General features: G+C 39.9%; 2 protein-coding genes across 5 annotated transcripts; one reads left to right on the top strand and one right to left on the bottom strand.

Annotated features, from left to right (window-relative positions):
- Positions 1-2,564: 2,564 nt before the first annotated feature.
- LOC118331498 (dual specificity protein kinase CLK4-like) lies at positions 2,565-13,748 on the top strand. Of its 4 annotated transcripts, none has more exons than XM_035666474.1 (13): positions 2,565-2,703; positions 6,965-7,071; positions 7,913-8,007; positions 8,575-8,731; positions 9,305-9,371; positions 9,504-9,617; positions 9,856-10,031; positions 10,172-10,266; positions 10,372-10,501; positions 10,604-10,686; positions 10,772-10,851; positions 11,607-11,697; positions 11,798-13,748. In XM_035666474.1, the coding sequence occupies exons 2-13, from the start codon at positions 7,002-7,004 to the stop codon at positions 11,951-11,953; spliced, it is 1,314 nt and encodes a 437-aa protein (XP_035522367.1). In that variant the 5' UTR covers positions 2,565-2,703; positions 6,965-7,001; the 3' UTR covers positions 11,954-13,748. The 4 variants fall into 4 exon arrangements, with proteins under 4 accessions (XP_035522367.1, XP_035522372.1, XP_035522368.1 ...); XM_035666479.1 differs by having other exon boundaries at positions 2,566-2,703; positions 9,856-10,022; XM_035666475.1 differs by lacking the exon at positions 2,565-2,703 and adding an exon at positions 2,717-3,825.
- A 2,084-nt stretch (positions 13,749-15,832) lies between these two features.
- Positions 15,833-18,643, bottom strand: LOC118331499 (glucose-dependent insulinotropic receptor). The gene is made up of 2 exons (XM_035666480.1): positions 17,736-18,643; positions 15,833-16,941 (listed from the first exon to the last, which is right to left on the bottom strand). Exons 1-2 carry the CDS (start codon positions 18,307-18,309, stop codon positions 16,259-16,261), a joined length of 1,257 nt encoding a protein of 418 aa, XP_035522373.1. The 5' UTR covers positions 18,310-18,643; the 3' UTR covers positions 15,833-16,258.
- Positions 18,644-19,763: the final 1,120 nt, after the last annotated feature.

The following is a 19,763-nucleotide window of genomic DNA, read 5'->3' on the forward strand; positions in this document are numbered from 1 at the left end:
TATATTTCATTAAACATGTTCAAATTACCCTGGATGTCAACCTTCCTAATGCAGGGAACATACACTAATGAGACAACTTAATACAGCTTAAAAATGCTACAGTTCAGCTTCCTATTCGTTGCTTTCCAAATGGCTTTGCTGAAAATTATTCGCAATTTATGGCCCTTTAAGATATTATTTTTTGGAAATTATTTACTGACAAAAAGCCCTGATTGTACTGATTTTAGTCCAGTAAATCAAACAGTAAAATAAGACTTATAGATTTAATCTATAAACCTAACTAGTAAACCTATTACTCACTGAAATGTTCAAAATACACAATGTGTTAAATGTACAGTTGTTCTATAGTTAAGTGGCATGATCTACGGTACACATTGTTGCAGCTGCTGCCAGGTTGATTTCACTCTATTTAAAGAGTTAATCTACACTTAATTTTAAATGAGGAAACACACTTCTGCACTTCTGGCCACACCCATCGATAATGTCATGGCAGGAACTTTGGCAGCTGATGAACACCACAAAATATTATGTGTAGGGATCTATGAGGCGCCTGGCTGTCTGTCTGTCTGCCATGTCCATAGCAATGGTGTTTTGGTGTTAATTTTAGTTTAGCTGTCAGATTTAGCTCTTTTGCAGGTTGTAAAGCTAAAGATAATTTGTTTGGATGTTTAAGAGTAAAAACATGACCTTTAAATGTTGGCTCCTGCATTTTAAAGGAAAGTTACTGGCTGGTCAGCTGACCTTGTTTAGTGTCCGTACAGCTTCCTTTGGTTGCTCACTGGCTTTATATCAGCAGAGTGATACTAGTTACAAGTCTGTTTATTTCTCTTCTGCCCAAATGAGAAAGGTCAAACAAAAAAGGTACGATGACTGTACAGAGGAGTGCTACTTTATTGGCCGCTGACAAGTTTTTGTAAAGAACCAAGATGGGTGCAGTTGATGTTTCTCTGAGATCCGCTATCATTTCAGTATTAAATGAACTGATTGGTATATTTTTTCTAGAAGAAGAACAAAGAACTGCACTTAAAGGTTTTCTTGATAAGAAATATGTATTTGCTGTACTTCTGACTGAATTTGGAAAGTTTAATTTACCACAAGTTTTGTTGCTCTGATTGGTCATCCAACTGCATCCAGAGGCATTTTGGTCTGCACCTATTGTTTATGCCTTTTGAAAATCAAAAATGAGCTGTTCCTGGGCGCCCGGTAGAACTGGCGACCCATATACGGAGTTGCTGTAGCGGCCTGGGTTCGAATCCGACCTGCGGCCCTTTGCTGCTTGTCATCCCCTCACTCTCTACCCACCTTTCCTGTCTCTCTACAGCTGTCCTATCCAATAAAGCCATGAAAAGGCCAAAAAAATTACTTAAAAAAAAAGAACTGTTCCTGACTAATTTGCGTATTTGTGAACTGGTTTGGCAATGCCCGTTTAACTTGAAAACTTTAAACTTACAATAACATATTTTTTGGCCATTTGAGGGCAATAGAAACAACATTTACGTAATTATCACCTATGGTAAACAGTTGCTTTTTTTTCAGCAGTTATCGAGCAACATTATCATTTCTTCTGAGTGTGTTGTGGCCACCTGGTGAATTTAAGTCCATTATTCCCTCTCTTTTAGCTCTGTTTTTGGTCTCTACTAACTCATGAGGGAAATATGTGGCATTTAAGCTGATAAATGCTACATTGTGTTTACCAGCTAGTTGCTAATTTGTCTGTGTGTCATTAAGTGCTGAGCAGGTAATCTCACGTTGTTGTCACATTGGCATTATAAAAATATTGATTATAGCCACTTTAAATTATGCTTTACTTTATGTGTTTAATCACTAATTTCCATAAAGAGACAAAAACCAACCATGAATTCATTCTACAGAAGTCTGTGTAGCCTCAGCTATAGGTAATATTTTATGGCATAAAGTTCTGTAACTCTCTGGTTGCTCACCTGGTTGAGCTTGTGCCCCCTACGGCTAAGTCCTTACAGCAGCGGCCCAGGTTGTGGCCCTTTGCTGCATGTCTCTCCCCACTTTCCTATCACTCTTAAGCTGCTGTGTCAAAAAAAAACCCACAGTGATTCCCCCCAAACTCTGCAGAGCTTAAAAATACTATAAGTATTCGTCCAAAATTACATCGTTACCGTATGTTGAAAAATTATTGCAACCAATTTTAGCGACTCTTAAACAAAACAACATAACAATGTGTATGGACCAACAGGTGTCTTGTAAGAACCGTGATGGCGCAATGTGTTTACATGTATATGTCCAACAATCTAGAATGAAATCCGTGATTGAATGTGTATTTAGTGTCCCGTGTCATTCATGGAGTACATCACACAATCTGCTGCATCATCCTGCATGAACAGTTCCAGATCAGAAACAGTACACTATGTTTTCTCCTGTGGAATGAAAGAAGAGCCCTTGCGGGGTCAGGCCAGGGGTCGAGGCTGGAGCAGCTCGCCGTGTCCCTTTTCACTGCAGCTGGCTGAAGATTTTACTGCCTAGAAGTACGCAGGAATGTTCACGTCTTGGTTTTCTGAGGGACATAAGGTTTTATTGCACCAGGGACGCCATTTCTGTCCCTCCTTGTTTGGCAGCTATGTGGCGTGGCAACAAGTGTTGATACCCCTGGGAGGTAAGTTACCCAAACACATCGACAGGAGACCAAACAGCAGTGAGCAGAAGACATCACAGCTTCAATAACAAACATAGGTAAGCAGAAAAATCACTTTCACATAAAACTGCAATGTATCTAAAGTCCAGTAAGAGCAGGAATCTCTTTGGGTGACATTGCATCAATAAAGATTTGACCAATCTGGGGTTTCGAAAGATTTTTAAAGTTAAGTTGACAGTAATTGATTTGTTTCACTCAAGTAAAATGCAAACTAATCAAATCTAGCCCTTACATGCTCTGTGCTTATGTGATTTTGTGAGCACTCACATATTTATGTCACTGTTCTATTTGTCTGTGTGCTTTTGTATGTTTTCTTATATGCCACCAACCTGCCAAGGAGAACCTGCACATGAAAATAAGTCTATATGGCTAAATCTTGATGGACTGAAGTGCTCATGTCAATAAATGTGCATTGTCCCTCCCTAAATAAATCAACTTCAGACTTCAATCATCAATAACACCAAGAGACAAAAAGAAGAGCATACCTTGTTGGCACAGCTTTTATTAACTTCAATGCTGTACATCCACCAAGTTAATTAAAAGCATTGTCTGGGTGGGCAGTGCCTATACACACTGACACACATGAGCCAGGACAACAGGGAAATGCAAGAGAGTGCTTCAACCATGGCCACTTAACAAAAAGAGCAGCTGTGTACAAATCTTATTTTAAATTATATTATTTTATGAATAAATTATATAAGAAACATGACATGGTCTGTTTCACCAGTGAGAGTTAACAAACACCTGCCAGATGATCAGAGAGATATATTGTCCTTGGCCATGGTCTTAAGACATTTAATTGATGCTTTACTAAGCACGCAAAAAGACTAAATCTGTGTCTATGTTTCAGTATCTTTAGTATGCTCTGTGAATTAGTGCTGCACTCAAGAGTATGCAGTGTGGTTAGTAGGCATAGTATTCATTGTTAGAGCTGTGTGGGCAGTGGGTCAGTTTTCAGAGATAGATTTCATCTAAGTATATTTTGAGCCATATCAAATGAACTGTTAAAGTAAAACTGATAGGGCCGAATAACCCCCTTCAATTAAAGCTACAAGTCACCAATCTCAACCATCTGCATTGAGTTAGATCATATCCCGTTAGAAAGCAAATGAGCCATAGCTTCAAGAATCAGCAGGGCCTGAGGGCAGTGATTTTACACAGTGAGTACGTTTATCCAACACAAAACGGCTGTCCTCAGTAAAATTTAGAATTGCTTATTTGTTCAAACAAGTGTTTATGTTTTCCTACTGGAAAACAATTAAAAGATATAGAACAATAATTAAAAGAAAACATAATGTCACTAAGAGTAGAACGATCCAGCTGAAAGATCTCTAGTAGCATGGCTTACATACATTTAAGACAACCATATATCGCAACATCTTAATGCAATGGATACAAGGAAAGGTAGAAGAGGAAGGGAAAGTTACCACTCTAAAATATCAGGAGAGATATAAATCTTGGATCAACTAGAAAAGATGTTGATGAAATTTTGCAGTTAAGCCTATATTGTAGAGTTTTGTTATTATTGCAAAAACTCAACTAGAATAGATGAGAGTGATGAGATCATGGCTCTGGCTGGCATTTTCTCCATTGCATTGGCAGAACTTTTGTACCATTTATTAGCCATAACTAAACCTGGCAGTACTGGACCAGACTGCCATGTTCCTATGTTGAGTCGACAGCTATCTGTGAGGCTGTACTCAGGACGACAATGAGTCAAATATAATTCAAAGAATACAAATTATAATTCTAACCTGATAATGGCACTGGATTAAAAATTAAGGGATTATTACAACTCATCCTGAGCGGAACATGCATGTGTGTACCTAATTTCATAGTAATCCCTCCAGTAGGCTACATGCTAATACATTTAACTCAAAAACACAAATTGAAAAAGTCAGGGAATCACTAAAGTAACAAACATGGATCCCTGAGAGGTTAAAACACTAACAATTTGTCTAGAAAGATGAGCTCCATGTCAGTCTAGTTTTAAAGTATTCATGTAAACTAGGACGTTCTGGATACATCAAGTCCCCCCTCCACCCGTTTTCTCCATCAAGCTGTGTGCAGAGTGAAACCCTCTACGCTCCTGGCAATGGCTTGGTGAGTGGTGAGTGTTGGAGGATCTTAAGTAAGTGACAACGGTCCTGCAGGTTGTCAGCAAGAGCAAGTCGTCCTCAGTGCTGATTTACAGTGAATGAGAGACAGCTGAGCTGGGCGGCATGGAGAGACAGATCCATTTCTGAGAGAGGGAGGAGGGGATCCCTGCTCTGAAACGACTAACCATCCTTCACATTGTTGGCTATAAAAAGGTCCTTCTCATTGGCCACCAGTCAACTAAATATTTCAGTATACACTAGAGGACAGTACAAAACATGGGTATATATATTAAAAAACATTTAAAAAACAACATTTTGGGGGGCAGAAAATGTATCTAGAATTTAAAATATGTATCTGTGAAGAGACAATTCTTGCTATTTCTTTACATCCTCCGTCTTGAAAAAGTGCAGACAAATGGGAATATTCAAATCTGTCAAATAATTACTTGCAGGTCATAGGTGACAGGTTTAACATCTGATACAGGCCTACTGAAGGAGTGGACGAGGAGGTGACGAAAAGATGAATAAGAAATAGCTCAGAGCAAGAGAGAAACGTCCACCATGAATGGAATGTCAACTATTTGTTGAAGGTACACAGAGAGGTTTTCACTGGATTTGCTGCCACAAACTGTAAACTTGTAGACATGTGTGGACATACTGTTGTCGAGATGTCAATCACCCGTGGACAATCTGATTTAGCTCCTTGAATTAAAAGGCGATAAGACAATATTCAATATTTTTCTTATTGTCAGACCGAAACCAATTTGATTTGATTTTGCTAAGAAGCATTGTCTGTGCATCCAAATCCTGATAAAGCCCATTCCTCTTTGCCATAAAGCTCCATTGTTGTCCAGAAACAATTAAAACCCCACAAAACAGTGAGCCACACTGTTGCACTGGGTGACATGATCTTTCATGGCCATGAACATGGTCACACTAGTTTATTTTGAGCCAATCCCAAATAAACTGCCCTGCTACTGTTTGCTAAAAACTACAGTGCCCAGATAAATAAGAAAATAACCTTTATTTAGTCCCAGAGTTATTGTTTATATTCTTACTTGCTAAAAGATTTGCACATTTTAACGGTAGCTAACTTCAAATCATCACCTCACATGAATAAATCAACTCAATAAAGCAAAAGAATTCCATTGTTAACTCAAAATCCAACCTATGTTCTACTGAATTAATGCTCTATGCTTGTTTCTATTCTATAGTACTTATATCAAATGCTCTAAAAACTTAATTTCCCCACCGAGACCATTATAGTTTCATGTTATCTTCTCGCCCTTCTGGAAATTGCCCTTCTGGCTCAGGGGTCGTAACTAAGCCTTTTCCAAAAGGCCAGGGAAAGCCCTGGAGATAGAGACACCAATAGGTTTGTAGGTTGGAGGGATGTAACACTATGTATAGCTTTGAAAACAGAGAAGAGAGAATCAGGGGTTGAGGAGACTGGGAAGCCTTTGCACTTGTAGATCAAGGCTTGCAGGGGACGGAGGGTTTAAATTGCAGGCTGCAGAAGAGCTGTGAAGTTGCACCTCTCTCTTTTGTTCCAGTGAAACTTTTGTACCTTTACAAAGCGTGGCAGAACAACAGAGGAAGAGTTTTTGATCTTTTCTTTTAGGAGGTTATTCATTCAGGTGCAGCAACAGATCTTGTAAGTTATAACGCTCTCCTCAACTATGTTTCGAATCACTTTACTTGTGCCACTATGGAAGAACATGATGTTAATCGCGTTGTATGTTCAAGGAATGCATTATTAGTCTTGTTAGCTAGTGGTAAAGGTCAGTCATTGAGCCTGCTGCCCAATTTTATTCAGAATTTAGCATCTCTCTAATTATTGGATGGCTTTCCTGACATTTGGTAGGTCTATAAACATTTTAGTTCCAAGAGGATGAATCCCAATAACCCCTTTTTGACTTTTTATTGAATGTCAAATTTTCAGGCAAGTCTGACTATGTGTGTGTTAGATACCCTAAATTGGCAACCGCAGAGGATAAACCTATTTGATATTGCATTTTCTCTGACATCATGCCACTTTCAGACCAAACTTTACAAAACCCTACCAAAGTTTGTCCGTCTGTCCATGTTTTATGCATCCAAAAACTGTGTTACTTATCAGCTTCGCAGGATTGCCAGTGCAGATATAGCCTTTAGCATGGACTTACATTAAGGAACTTGTTTCTTCTTCTTATCTGTCCAGCAATCACCTCCATAGGCTGGAGAGGAGGGAGAAAATTATGCTCACAGAGCCCAATGTGTACAGCAGCACTATGGGCAGGAATGACAACAACTATTGTTCTTTGAGAGGTAACCATATTATGTGTTTTTGTCATAATCATGTCTAGTATGTAGGAGTGTCTCAAGGACACTGAAACAAAATATATATTGTATATTAAATATGTTTTTTTCTTCTAGTTAATGGAAATAGTCCACTCTTTCTGTGCATTAACCATTACCCATATTATTCATCTTAGAGTGTCAGTTGAAAGAGGTTTTGGAAATCAATTATAGCCTACTGCAAGAAAATTGGACATTAGCTCTTCTGTTTACCTCTTCATTAGCAACAATGTGTTTGATTTTTACTATAACTCAAATCGATAAGATCTCAACAAATAAGTATTTAGTCATATATAAAAGTATATTTGTGTATTTCATGATCATTGGTGTTTGTGAGTTAATGAATGCTAGTGCATGTGAGTCCCAGGGGCGTTTCCAGCCTTTTATGACACAAGTGGCATTGACTTATGCAGCAGGGGTGGCATGAAGTATGTGTCTCAGCTTTCTAGTCATCACCAATTTAAGCAGTTCAACTCTGTTTATTGCGCCCATTCGTTTGATCTGAGATGCTGTTGATCGTGTGCAACATCTACAGTCAGTGAATGTTGTAAATAGAACCTTTAAATGTTTCTTACTTGTATGTTTGAGAGGTTTTCATTTGTTTGTGTATGTGTGTGTGTGTGTGTGTGTGTGTGTGTGTGTAGGTGTGTGTGTGTGTGTGGTTTCACTAGCATGTGTCTGAATCTAAATCATGACCCACCTTCTTATGATGCCAGTGGTGCTTGTTGTCTCTGTTGAGACTGTTCACAGTAACTGCTTCAAATGTACTCACCCAGCAGGAAATCACCTTTCTGTCTGTTTCTGCTGGTAGACGGTGATAACCCCAAAACAGACGTCCATGCTGACAGAAAGATGGGAAGCTTCAATCCGCGCACACTGTGCAACTCCCCAGATATCTGTAACTTGGTATGGTTCTCCTCCTCCTGTTTGCCCTTATCTTTCTCCCAGATTGTGTCTGACTGTGAGCTTGGATGTTCACTCAACATTTTGATTTCTAATATATATATATATATAGTAGGATTTTGTTTAGTATTTTATGGACTAAAATAACACTTTTGGCTTATTTACACCTATGCATATTAGCTAATACAAAGGTGTAAAGTGAGTTGGATTTCAGGCAGACATGCCAGCTATGAAACTAAAGTAGCCAAAAATATGGGACTAAACATTTTAATTACTTAAATTGTGTGGAACTGTTTGCTAGCCATTGTGAGAGCTTTCAATATAGGGATGTATTTCCTTAGAGATCCTTAGAAACCCATATACTCAGACTCTCCTGTTTCTTATATGACTCAATCTGTGAAATCACTGTTTCTGGTTGTTGACACTGGGCTTTTCATGTTTGGTGGTTTCTTATGATTTGTGTGATTCAAAGTGTTCCCCATGGGAATTAAGTAATTTTTTGTGACAGAGTGACCTATTTCTCTTTCCAATATGTCTTGTCGACCTGTATGTCTTGAAAACATGTGTCAGCCTGATGACATCGCGCTCCAGCTTGAATCTGCCTTTCTTGGTGACAATGCTGTCAACGTTGATGATGGAGTAAACAGGAGTCACAGGGGAAAGAGCTGTGAGGATGATGAAGAGGGCCACCTGGTCTATCACATCGGTCTCGTGATGAAAGAAAGATGTACATGACACCAACCTTTTGTCTTTAGTGTCTTTTCTGTCCTTGTCATAGCTTTCTAAAAGGGTAACACAAAGCTAACTGTGAGCTCACACCACCAGCAACTTGTTAAATAATGTCCTTTGTGCAGAAATACTGGATGTAGGCAACATTGCATTTATACCCATCAGTGTCTCCATCACACTTAAGATTTCTACAGTAAATTAGTTCTCATGTAAACTGTCACGTAGCTCAAGTTAGGAGTATTACCAGTGGTGTAAGAGCAGATCTAGTTTGGGTTTGACTGGAGGCCTCTTGTATGTCATTAGACTGTATGTGTTTTACTTGTATATACAGACTGTAGTTGAACTAGAAGAAAACCAAACATAAAAGGGATTATTGTTAAACTTTGGCGACCTCACATTTTGATTCAATTCCCAATCTTGGAGCCATGATTCCACTGAGAATTGATTCTTGCTTCAAAGGCGATTCTGAATTCACTAAAGTTAGTTTCAGGCTCTTGATCCAGTTGCACTGACCATTTGCCTTTTTAAGACACTGCTCACCCAAGCCATTATGTCTGTCTGTCCTTCCCAGATGAGGTGGTATGTACATTGGGGGCAGGAGCCTTTGGAAAAGTGGTCGAGTGTATTGATAGAGACAAGTAAGCATGCATGCTGATTGAACCTTGACCTTCTAACTGTTGGATGGCTATGCTGCTTATCTTTGGGTTTTTGTGGCATTAGTGCAGTTACTCTTTTTTGTGTGCCTGTGTGCACCTATCTGTGTTCAACAGAGAGGAGCATGTAGCCGTGAAGATTGTGAGAAACATTGAGTGTTTCCGTGAAGTAGCCAGGTCTGAGATTGCAGTGCTGGAGGAGATCAACCACCTGGATGATGACAACAGATTGTGAGTAGAGCTGCAACAGACCCTTAGACTAAATCTAACTAAAAGCATTCAAATCATGAATCATGTTCTTGTTTTGCTTATTGGCTAAAGCTAAGGTAAGCTGGGTTTTTGGTTTTGTTTGGTTCCATTAATGCATGCTAAATAAGTTGTCAACATAAATAGCATTTTAATTCTTCAGCTTTTTAGTTATCCAAATGCTACGCCACATGTTTATGGATCACTCACTCTCTCCTGCCAGCGCCTGTGTGAGGATGCTTGACTGGTTCGAGCACGAAGGTCACATCTGCATCGTGTTCGAGCTGCTCGGCCTCAGCACCTTCGAGTTCCTCCGACAGAACGAGTTCCTGCCGTTCAGTGTGGAGCAAATCAGACACATGGCCTTCCAGATCTTCAAAGCCGTCTGCTGTGAGTCAAGTGTGTATGTTAGCCACTTTCTACCACGCCCTGTGACTTCTGACCCTTGACCCCGTCATTATTGGTGGTGGCGATCTTGAAAGGAAAAAAAAAATTAACAAGCACACAATTATGTGTTTTTTTGTCTGTGTGTTTTACAGTCCTGCATCGTAACAAGCTGACTCACACAGACCTGAAGCCAGAGAACATCCTGTTTGTGTGCTCCGACTACGACCTGGAGTACAATGACGAGACGGTAAGAGTTCAAACAAACAGACAAACCCAGATACGTCACACTGTCATTTCAGTGTTTGCCATGCAGTGAAGGATGTTTAGCAGTGTGTGTTTGTGCGTGTGTCAGAACTGTGCGGAGCGGAAACTGAGAAGACTGGATGTGAAGGTGGTGGATTTTGGGACCGCCACATTTGACCACGAACACCATGAATCCCTGGTGTCAACGCGTCACTATCGAGCTCCAGAGGTCATACTGGGTACACACACAACTCTCACACACAGAACTAAGAAAGTGGATTGGTTTACCTGCATGGCAAATAATCCATGTTTGTAATTTTAACTGTGTGTGTTGTGCTCAGATCTGGGCTGGAACCAGTCGTGTGATGTTTGGAGTCTGGGCTGCGTTCTCATGGAGTTTTACCTGGGACGTTCACTGTTCATGGTATGTACAAACACACACACACACACACACACACACACAAGAAACAGTAGTAGGTTTCACTGCCCTGCCTTGTCTGTTGTTTCAGACCCACGACAGTAAGGAACATCTGGCCATGATGGAGAAAGTCTTGGGACCGATCCCCCCACACCTGCTGAAACAGACCAGGTAACCACACACGTATACCCTCTGTATATTCTTTGACTTTACAGACTGTATAGTTGACTGTAATGGCTCTTATATTTTGCTCTGAAACAATGATGCAGATTTAAGCAAGAAGTAAAAAAGAGAAAATACTACTTTGCCCCTAAATGAATTTGAGCTAAACATTAGGTTCTATGGGCTCAAAAAAAATCTATTTCAGAATCAATTCATCCATCCATCCATTTTCAAACCTGCTTGTCCTGGTCAGGGACGAGGTGACATAAAGGTGAGCAGAGTAGCTCAACTATCAATTTCCATCCACATCCTCTTTCAGTCCCCCAGATCTCCAAGGCCAGTTAGGAGGTGATCTGGATCAGCCTCAGGGTCTCCAGGGTCAATAGTACTCATAGGAGGCATCTCTACTTGGTGCCCAAACTACCAAACTGGCACAGAGATGAATAGTCTGTATGCTATGTTGAACACAAAAAACAAGTTTACATTCAAATGTTGTGCAAATTTGAATCGTTTCCATCTAGTATACAAATATTAGGAGATCAGCAGATCAAGATAAACAGCTGGTGGCACTAATTATCCAGTTTGGTCTTCATGGTAATGGCTGTTTCCTGTTTACGATTGAGTGCCACATGCCGTTTCTTAATGTGCTCTCCACAGCTGCAAGTGTGACTTGAAATGGAGTGCTGGCGGGGAGGAAGTGAGTTGAAAAATGGAGTTTCTATCTTACCTGAAACTAACCACTAATGTGTATGTGCTGTGTGTAGAAAGCAGCATTACGTGCACAACGAGCGTCTGAACTGGGCAGAGAAGAACTCCTCTGATGATTACCTAAGGAAACACTGTAAACCTCTAAAGGTAGCTACACAGCACTCAGATTAGCCAATTACCTGCAGCCATGAGGTAGAGGAGGTAGCTGCAGAAGGTCACTAACTGTGAGTGTCTGTGTGTCTCTTAGCTGTACATGCAGAGGAAGACCGAGGACGAGAGGCAGCTATTTGACCTGCTCAGCTGCATGCTGCAGTACGACGTCTACAGACGGATCACCCTGGAGGAGGCGCTGTGGCACCCGTTCTTCAGCCCGCTGAGGATGCAGAATCAGCAGCGCAGCTAGCACATGCACACGCACACAAACACACACATTCAACAACTACCTCGGGCTGGAGTTGCGATTACCAAACTGTTTGGGTTGGTAGGTCTGAGTTGATGAGTTGGATGATTTTTTGTTTCATTTACAGTCATAACAGTTTCAGCGAGCATTCCTGTCAATTTGAAATATTTGTTTTGACATCCCAACAGTCTGCATGTCTTTGTAAAAAGCCAAATGTATTGTGAAACAATCGCGTGTTTTCCTTTATTGATTCTTTGTCACATTTGTCAGCAGTTTGTTAGTAAATATTTAGCATTTTGGTTTTAAATCTGTTTCATACAATTCATTTTTACTGCTATAACATCTGCTCATATACCATCAGAGGTGGGCAAACTTGTCAACTAAATACCTAGAAAATTGTACATCACGTATGGCTATCAAGGGGGTTCTGTTAGCTCACCTGGTAGAGCGTGTGACCCATGTACAAAAACCTTATTACAGCAGCATGGGTTCGATTCTGACCAGTGGTCCTTTGCTGCATGTCATCCCCTCTCTCCTCACTTTCCTGTCACTCTATAACGGCAATAAAAAAGACCCAAATGATATTTTAAAAAACTACCATCATTTCTTTCGCTATTCTATAACAAGTCATAACATTATACTCACCAATGTCAAATTCAAAGAGGCTTTATTGGCATGACTATATAAAGTCATTACTTTGATATGGGAAAATCGTTCAATTGCTTCCTACTGGCAAGAAACGACAGGTTGATCAGCTATTTTAGCAAGGTTAAGACTAAAATGCGTGAGCATCCAAAATCTAGGTAATAATCCCACATTTCACAGCAAATATATGTGCACACAACAATGCAATTACTCACAGTTCAGGTACTGTAGAAATTATGAACAATATTATTAGAATAAGACCAGGGTTCAATGAAATCTGATTTTGCCTTTAATTTACAGTGATATGTTCAAAACCAAAGGCCCTTTTGAGGTTAACACACAAATGACCGAGCATGATCCTTCTGGGCACCGCTGAAAGCCTAGATGTATAACAGCATAATATATATGACAAATGAAAAAAACAAAGATAAATTAGCTCTTTTTCCAGCTCAGCCGATTAAGCTTTATTTAGACAGACCGCAGTCTGTCAGTCTAAAGTAAATGTTAACTATCTCTCGCATAGAAATCTCTGACATCACATGGTGCAACCGCCTTGTTGATACAGACTGCTGACACGTAAAGTGGAGGATATTTATCAAGATTCAAGCAGCCGAGGAAGTTTCCATGACTGAATAGTTATCCAGCTATAAAATATAACATGCGCAATAGCAATCACTCAGATAAACGCCTGGCGCGTCTGCTATCTTAGAACCATCGGTTTAAAGCTACTAAATCACATGGATATAATAAAACAGTATAAAACAAAGCGGGTCAGAGGGCTAAGGCACACAATTTATGTATAATGTTGTGGGTTCCAGTCTGTCTCATGACCTTTGATACATGTTATCTGTGATCTGTCCAGCCTCAGGTTACATGGCACAGAAGAGACAAGTCTGAAGCCAGAATACAGTAATTTTTAGAGAAAAACTCAAATGCTGAATAAGAATATTAGTTTCTTTTTTCGGATGGTGAACCTGGACAGTTTTAACTTCATGAAGGGCACACCAAAATAAATTCCTGGCAACTGTCAATTCAGCAATTAAAACTTCTGAATCTCGAATTACTGCTGTCTTTCAGTGAGACACTGGCACACATCAGTGACTAGTTATAACCCAAGTCCTGAACAGTGTTGTCTTATTGACAAAAAGTAGCCCAATTAGAGCATAGAATCCACCCAATTGTATTAGACAAACTCAAAACCATGGTTATAATGAGGAAAAATTGATAATAAAAGTCAAAATAAAATGTAAAAGTCTATAAAAGTCTTTTTGATAATGATAAATTAAGCATTATATGAACAGATGTAAGCTTTCACAAGTCATGTATCACAGAGCTACGATATGAATAATAATAACCGATAATAATTGGAATGGGAAAAGAGAGAACTAAATTGTAATAAACTGAAATGACATTTGATTTTGAATGCCATCAGTTATTAGTTATTGTGTGTGAAGCTGATTCAGTCACTCTCAATCATGCTACTTGGATGAGAAGACGGGTCGATTTATTGCTTTTTGTTGGTGGAAACTATCCAAATGCCCCAAAACTATTGTTACCTGCCAAATTAAATAAAAAACAAGAGGCTTTTATTAACTTAACAAGAGGTGGGATGGTAGCAATTGTAAAGATTCCCATGTTTACAACTTTGCATTTGCGTCATTAGACAACTCAAGACGTTCTGTCCGACTGAAGAGCTCTGACTCAGAAGAGCTGGTCGTGTCAAGGGTAAAAATACTTTTAATGGTCAACATAGCGCTATACTTAAATTACCTGAATTGACACACACGTGTCGCATCCATGCTTGTTTTTCAGCTATTTGTATTTTCTATAGCGCCAAATTGGATATATTACAGCTGTCACATTACAGAGACTTGAATGTTAATGTTTATGGTATAGATACATAAATGCATTAGTGTAAATGTGTGACTGTTTTTTAAGGCCCCACATGATTTACTTATTAGAAATGTTGTTCAGGGTATGAGGCGATCTGTGGCAATAAAATGAGGTTCATATTTCATAAATATTTATGTTGTTCATGTGTAAAATATATTTGTTTTTTAATTAAACATTTTTGGAAGGCATCACTGCCTGTATTCACTAACAAAAAAATCATGCTCCCAGGGGAAAACAATTTTTATTTTATATTTTCTTCCGTTTTTTACATTATAGCCCCCTTTCTTGTGTTTTTTTTTCCTAGGCTGTGTCCTCTGCAAATCTCTGCGGGATCTTAGTGTGCATAAAGGGCTCAAAGGGTCAGTGAGCGCCCCTCATGTACTTACTTATTCTACAGTAGGACAGGCCTGAACCCTTGTGGACTTATCAGGAATGAATGTCACACTCTGTGAAACCGGAACTGCCTCTGCTGCCACTGACCTCTGACTCCACTGCTTTCACTGGGAATTATGGAACAAATCTCTCTAAATAATACTGTGGTGCTATCACTGTTATGAGGCTCCTGTCCACTATCATTCAACAGAGTGAACACCAGGGAGAGGCCATAGTCTAGGTAAACTTGGCCTTAACATGGAGCTCTACTTTATATACGATAACTTGTATGCAATCTCATGTTACATTAGTGTGTTCTGAAAGAAGGTTTCTGGTTACCTGGATCTTCGTTTCATAGCTTGTGTACATTTTTTCCACACAAGCTTGGCTTACCTGGGGTTCTGTTTAAAACCTGATCATCATGTGTTTTTTAGTTTGGTATGTACAATATTATCATAATTAGGCAAATAAAAACTAGAAATGATTGTTAAAATTTCCACATGTCTTAAAGTCAAGCTAAATGCTAACGACAGCATGCTAACACACTCAAATATGACGCTGATATTTAGCAGGTATAAGGTAAACCATGTTCATCATCATCTTCTGATGTGTAAGCACACTAATATTTGCTAATTTGAACTTAATACAGAGTACAGCTGAGGCTCATGGGAATCCCACATATCCGTTATTTGTTTACAGCAAACATATTTTGCAAATACATTAGTACTGAACACATGATGATGGCTAGTCTGAAGCTACTCTGAAAGGTTTGACTTTAAAAACTTTATTACCGTCAGGCCATGAACAGGCTTAGGCCTAATGGAACTGGGCCAAATCGGGCAGTAGGGGACAGAGTGATTGCGTTGCAGAATGGTGCATGTGTGATGGAGGGAGACAAGGACAGGTCTGTATGAATTAGTGTACCATTGTAAATTTAATATGGAATGTAATACTTAATACTTTTTTTGGCTTGCAGACCTCTATTCTGATCAATGCCCTGTTTCCCAAAAACATCTTGATGACGGGGCGCAGGTCAGTGCTGAAGATTTAAAACTCACTTTAATTCATGTATCAATTTAAAGTAAAAGTTAAGGTCAAATTAGTACACACATTCAGAAGTAGCTCTCACATTCATGGTTTTAATTTTAGAACAAAGATATTCACCTTGTGAGGGTTTTAGCTGGGATAAAATTAAGGGGTCGACACATTTTACCATCTGGTAGAAATTCATTTCTTTTCAAATCTGGATAGGAATGTGTTTCAGCTTTTCAGAAAGAAAAGGTGAGGCAAGAAACTCTTCACAGCTCTTAAAGTAAGTTTTAACTTCTTTGTAATAACTCTACAGCCACAGTGTCTAGATTATCTAGAAAATCACATTGATAGTCCATCCAGTTTCTTTCACAAGCTGGTTGTGGCAGACAGAGGCACAATGTGAGTCTTGTCATGGTCAACAACTGACTGCAACAGTGAAGGGTTGAGGGTATCTCCACTAGGAACACCAGCTGGAGTCAGCACAGGTGGCGGGTCACTTCTTTTGGCGACACCTGGTGGTCCAACAGCCAACGAGCTGCCTGTAAAGCAGGAAAACATGGCTGCTAATTGCAGCCGCACCTCCCTTTGCCAGAAGGCGTAGACCAGAGGGTTGATCAGTGAGTTGGATAGACCCAAGAGCCAAAGATAGTTCTCCAACACGTCAGTGAGTTCACAGGTTTCACACAGAAGGTGCACTATGCATGCCACAAAGAATGGGCACCAGAGGACCAAGAAGCAGCCCACGAGCACTGCCACTGTCCTCAGAGCCTTGACATGACTCCAGTAGCCGCTCCTTAGCTGCTGATGATGCTGATGCTCATGATGTTGATTGTTCTGGTGGTCACCCGTCCTAGAACCGGCTTGCCTAACTTGGCAGATCTGCTTCTGGTGGCTGCAGGCGATCTTCAGGATGTCCATGTAGATGTAAACAAATACAGAGAGCACAGGAAAGAAGCATGCGCTAAATAACGCAATCATGCCCACCTCAATAACAGAGAAAAAGGCACAGAAGCCGCTGTAGACATCCCTCTGCAGCTGCCGCACCATAACTGCGGAACAGAGGAGACGGGTTATTCGCCATATGACACTACAACTTGCATTCTTGGACTGTCAAGAAAACAGTCCCTGAAGTCCATTAATATACACAAAAACAAAAATGCCATCCAATGTTTCCCCAAAAGTTATAACTTAAAATAATACGGAAAAATCACTCAGCAGCAGTCAGTCATGTTTGAGCTTCACCCCACTAGCAGTGTAAAGAAATCTCTTTTTCAGTATGGGTTAAAAAAAAACTAAATACAAAATAGTAAGCAGATTTTTAAATAGGCTAGCTATTTACTCCAGTCTCCAGTCTTTATGCTACAGGTTGAAGATGTCCTGAGCTGTTGGTGAAAACCAGACCTGTTGCTGCTATTTAGTAGCCCTGTCAAAAGGTGTCTGTTCAAGGAGTCGAGAACTAGTGAGATGCTGTTACCATAACAGATACATTTTATCTGTTATGGTAACAGCATAAAGTAGCCCAGGCTGTGAATGATCTGGACATACTCAGACAGATGCGAGTGCACATTCCTGGTGGATTATTTTACATAACAACATAATAGGCATAATTCTACTGTTTACCTGATAACCATGGAGTTTAAAAAGCAAGATGCCTGTGAAAAACCTTTGGACACAAGGACATGTTACTCAAACTCTCAGACATTTTCTCATCAGTACCTTTTAAAAGAAACCCAAAAGCAAGCTGCTTGCATTTTTAAATGCAGTGCTATTCTTTTGGTCTAACACACCATACATTTAATTAAGATAGAAATTAATTAATCTGTTGTACATTTTTACTTCTCACCTGGCAAGAATCCCAGAATCAGAGAGCTGATCCACAGAGCTAGCAGGGACCCGACTGCTGTCCCTTTCCCAGAGAGCTGAGAGTACCGCAGGGGCATCTTTATGGCTGCATAGCGGTCAAGTGAGATCAGGAACATGGACATGATGGATGCTGTGCAGGGCGATGTCACAAAGGCCATCCGCATCAAACACCGGGTCTTGCCCTGAGCAGGAGGCGTGGCGTTTGTGGGAGGACCAGCAGTGATATGGCTGTACTGGTTCTGAGTGATATTTTTGCTGTTGTTGTTGAAGTCCTCTGTGGCTAGACCAGTGATGGCCACACCCACCAGGGCGTCAGCCAGTGCCAAATTGAGGACAAAGCACCAGCTCTGGCTGCTCTTCTTGAGGAGTAACTTAAGAAGAGCTGCTGCCACCAGTAGGTTGGTGGAGATGATGAGGCAAGAGGCGATGCTCAGGATCAGACCCATCACTCGGGGCCTCACGTCGCTTTGGGATGTCGACTCATTGGAGTGCATACAGTCAGGACTCATCCTAACAGAGGGCTCAGTGCTTGCATGTCCACACAAATATGACATGTTGATAACAAAAACCCAAAGATTTGAAGGTGAAATTCACAAAATGTATATGCATTTAAGATTTGCTGACACTGCTGCCATCAGAAACAGTTTTATCCTTTACAGCCATTGTCCAACATAACACAAAATGTACTTGAGCTAGAAAAAAATTGAGATTTGCACAAATGCTAAAACATAAAATCGGTTAAAACTTGAAACTTGATGAAGAATCCTGTTAGCCAATATTGTCCTGTTACGTTAATCCGGTGTCGTGTAATGTCTCCTCGGTGATGCATATCATAGTTTAAAAAAGTGAATCTGTTGCTAAAACATCCGTTCGATCTAACTGTTCTCATCAGTGTCCTTAAAATCCCTTCAATGCAGAAGGACAAAAACAGTCACAGCTTTATCAGTTAGTCTTGCTTGTCTCCTCCCCTCATACACACACACACACACATGCACAGGCGCACACACCAGCACAAACACATACATACCCTTCCGCTGCTCATCCGTTGCTGTTGTTGCCTCCCTGGGATTGACCCTTGTCCCAGCCGCCTGCCTGCTGGCTCCCTGCAAGCAGGAAGATCTCTATTTTTATTATATTTACAGTATTTCCAATTTTTAGTTAAGAAGATGTTTTTAACCAAGGTTTAGTTAGGGTTAATGTTCTTTGGAGAACCAAACCTTGCATGATTAGGGAATAAATAAATTAAATTAGTGTAGACTGGCTACAGGGCTTTTCCAAGACGACATTTTGACAGGTCACAGTAGAAAAAGCACCAGAGTAAATAATACATTTAAGGATGGTTTAGCTACTTCACTTTCATAGTCACTGAATTGTTCATGCTGGCTCAATGTCAGACTGTTGTGGCTTACTGGGACACTTCAGTAAAATGGAACCATTGTTAATGTTATTAGCAACACATTAACACTTTTCCTGCTATGATACGTCAAAATGTCTGTTGATCTGGTTCAGTCATTGTTTTTTTAACCGTATGCCTCAAATGCAATGCATTATGTCATCACAGAACTATAGAAAATAACGTTGAACCAAACTATAGTGAACATTCACTGACTTGTCCAATGTTCCAGAAGTAAAAATCCTGTTTTCTCAAAGATGTGTTATGTGACTGACAATTGGAGGGTTGTACATACAATTCCTGATTGACTCATCAGTAGAAAAGATAAGCAACTGTAAGAAAAGAGTCAAAATTGTGAGGAAAGAAATTACATTATAAGTTTAAGTGACGACAATTTCAATTAACATTAAGTTAAATTTAAGCAGTTAAATACAGTAGTTTAAAGTGGTATACATTCTCAATTTGGGATTAATTCGGCAAATATGCTGCAGTGTTCAGCAGCTAGATTCTGTATTGCACCTCTGACAGACTTCTTCTCTGCAGCAACAATGATTTACAGGGTCATGGGCATCCTGACAGAGAAAACACAATTTCTCAGAGAGGAAGTTGAAATAA

The sequence above is a fragment of the Morone saxatilis genome, unplaced genomic scaffold, assembly GCF_004916995.1.
Source record: "Morone saxatilis isolate NCDOM2014 unplaced genomic scaffold, NCSU_SB_2.0 Contig20, whole genome shotgun sequence".
NCBI classification, from domain to species: domain Eukaryota; kingdom Metazoa; phylum Chordata; class Actinopteri; family Moronidae; genus Morone; species Morone saxatilis.

Bases quoted from the DNA above. Each gene is read 5' to 3' on its own strand.
- LOC118331499 (XM_035666480.1), bottom strand. From the start codon at position 18,309: ATGTCATATTTGTGTGGACATGCAAGCACTGAGCCCTCTGTTAGGATG. The intron at 16,942-17,735 runs GTGAGAAGTAAA...TCTGTTCCGCAG, and splicing joins GATTCTGGGATTCTTGCCAG to TTATGGTGCGGCAGCTGCAG.
- LOC118331498 (XM_035666474.1), top strand. From the start codon at position 7,002: ATGCTCACAGAGCCCAATGTGTACAGCAGCACTATGGGCAGGAATGAC. The intron at 10,032-10,171 runs GTGTGTATGTTA...TGTGTTTTACAG, and splicing joins AGCCGTCTGCTGTGAGTCAA to TCCTGCATCGTAACAAGCTG. The intron at 10,852-11,606 runs GTAACCACACAC...TGCTGTGTGTAG, and splicing joins CACCTGCTGAAACAGACCAG to AAAGCAGCATTACGTGCACA.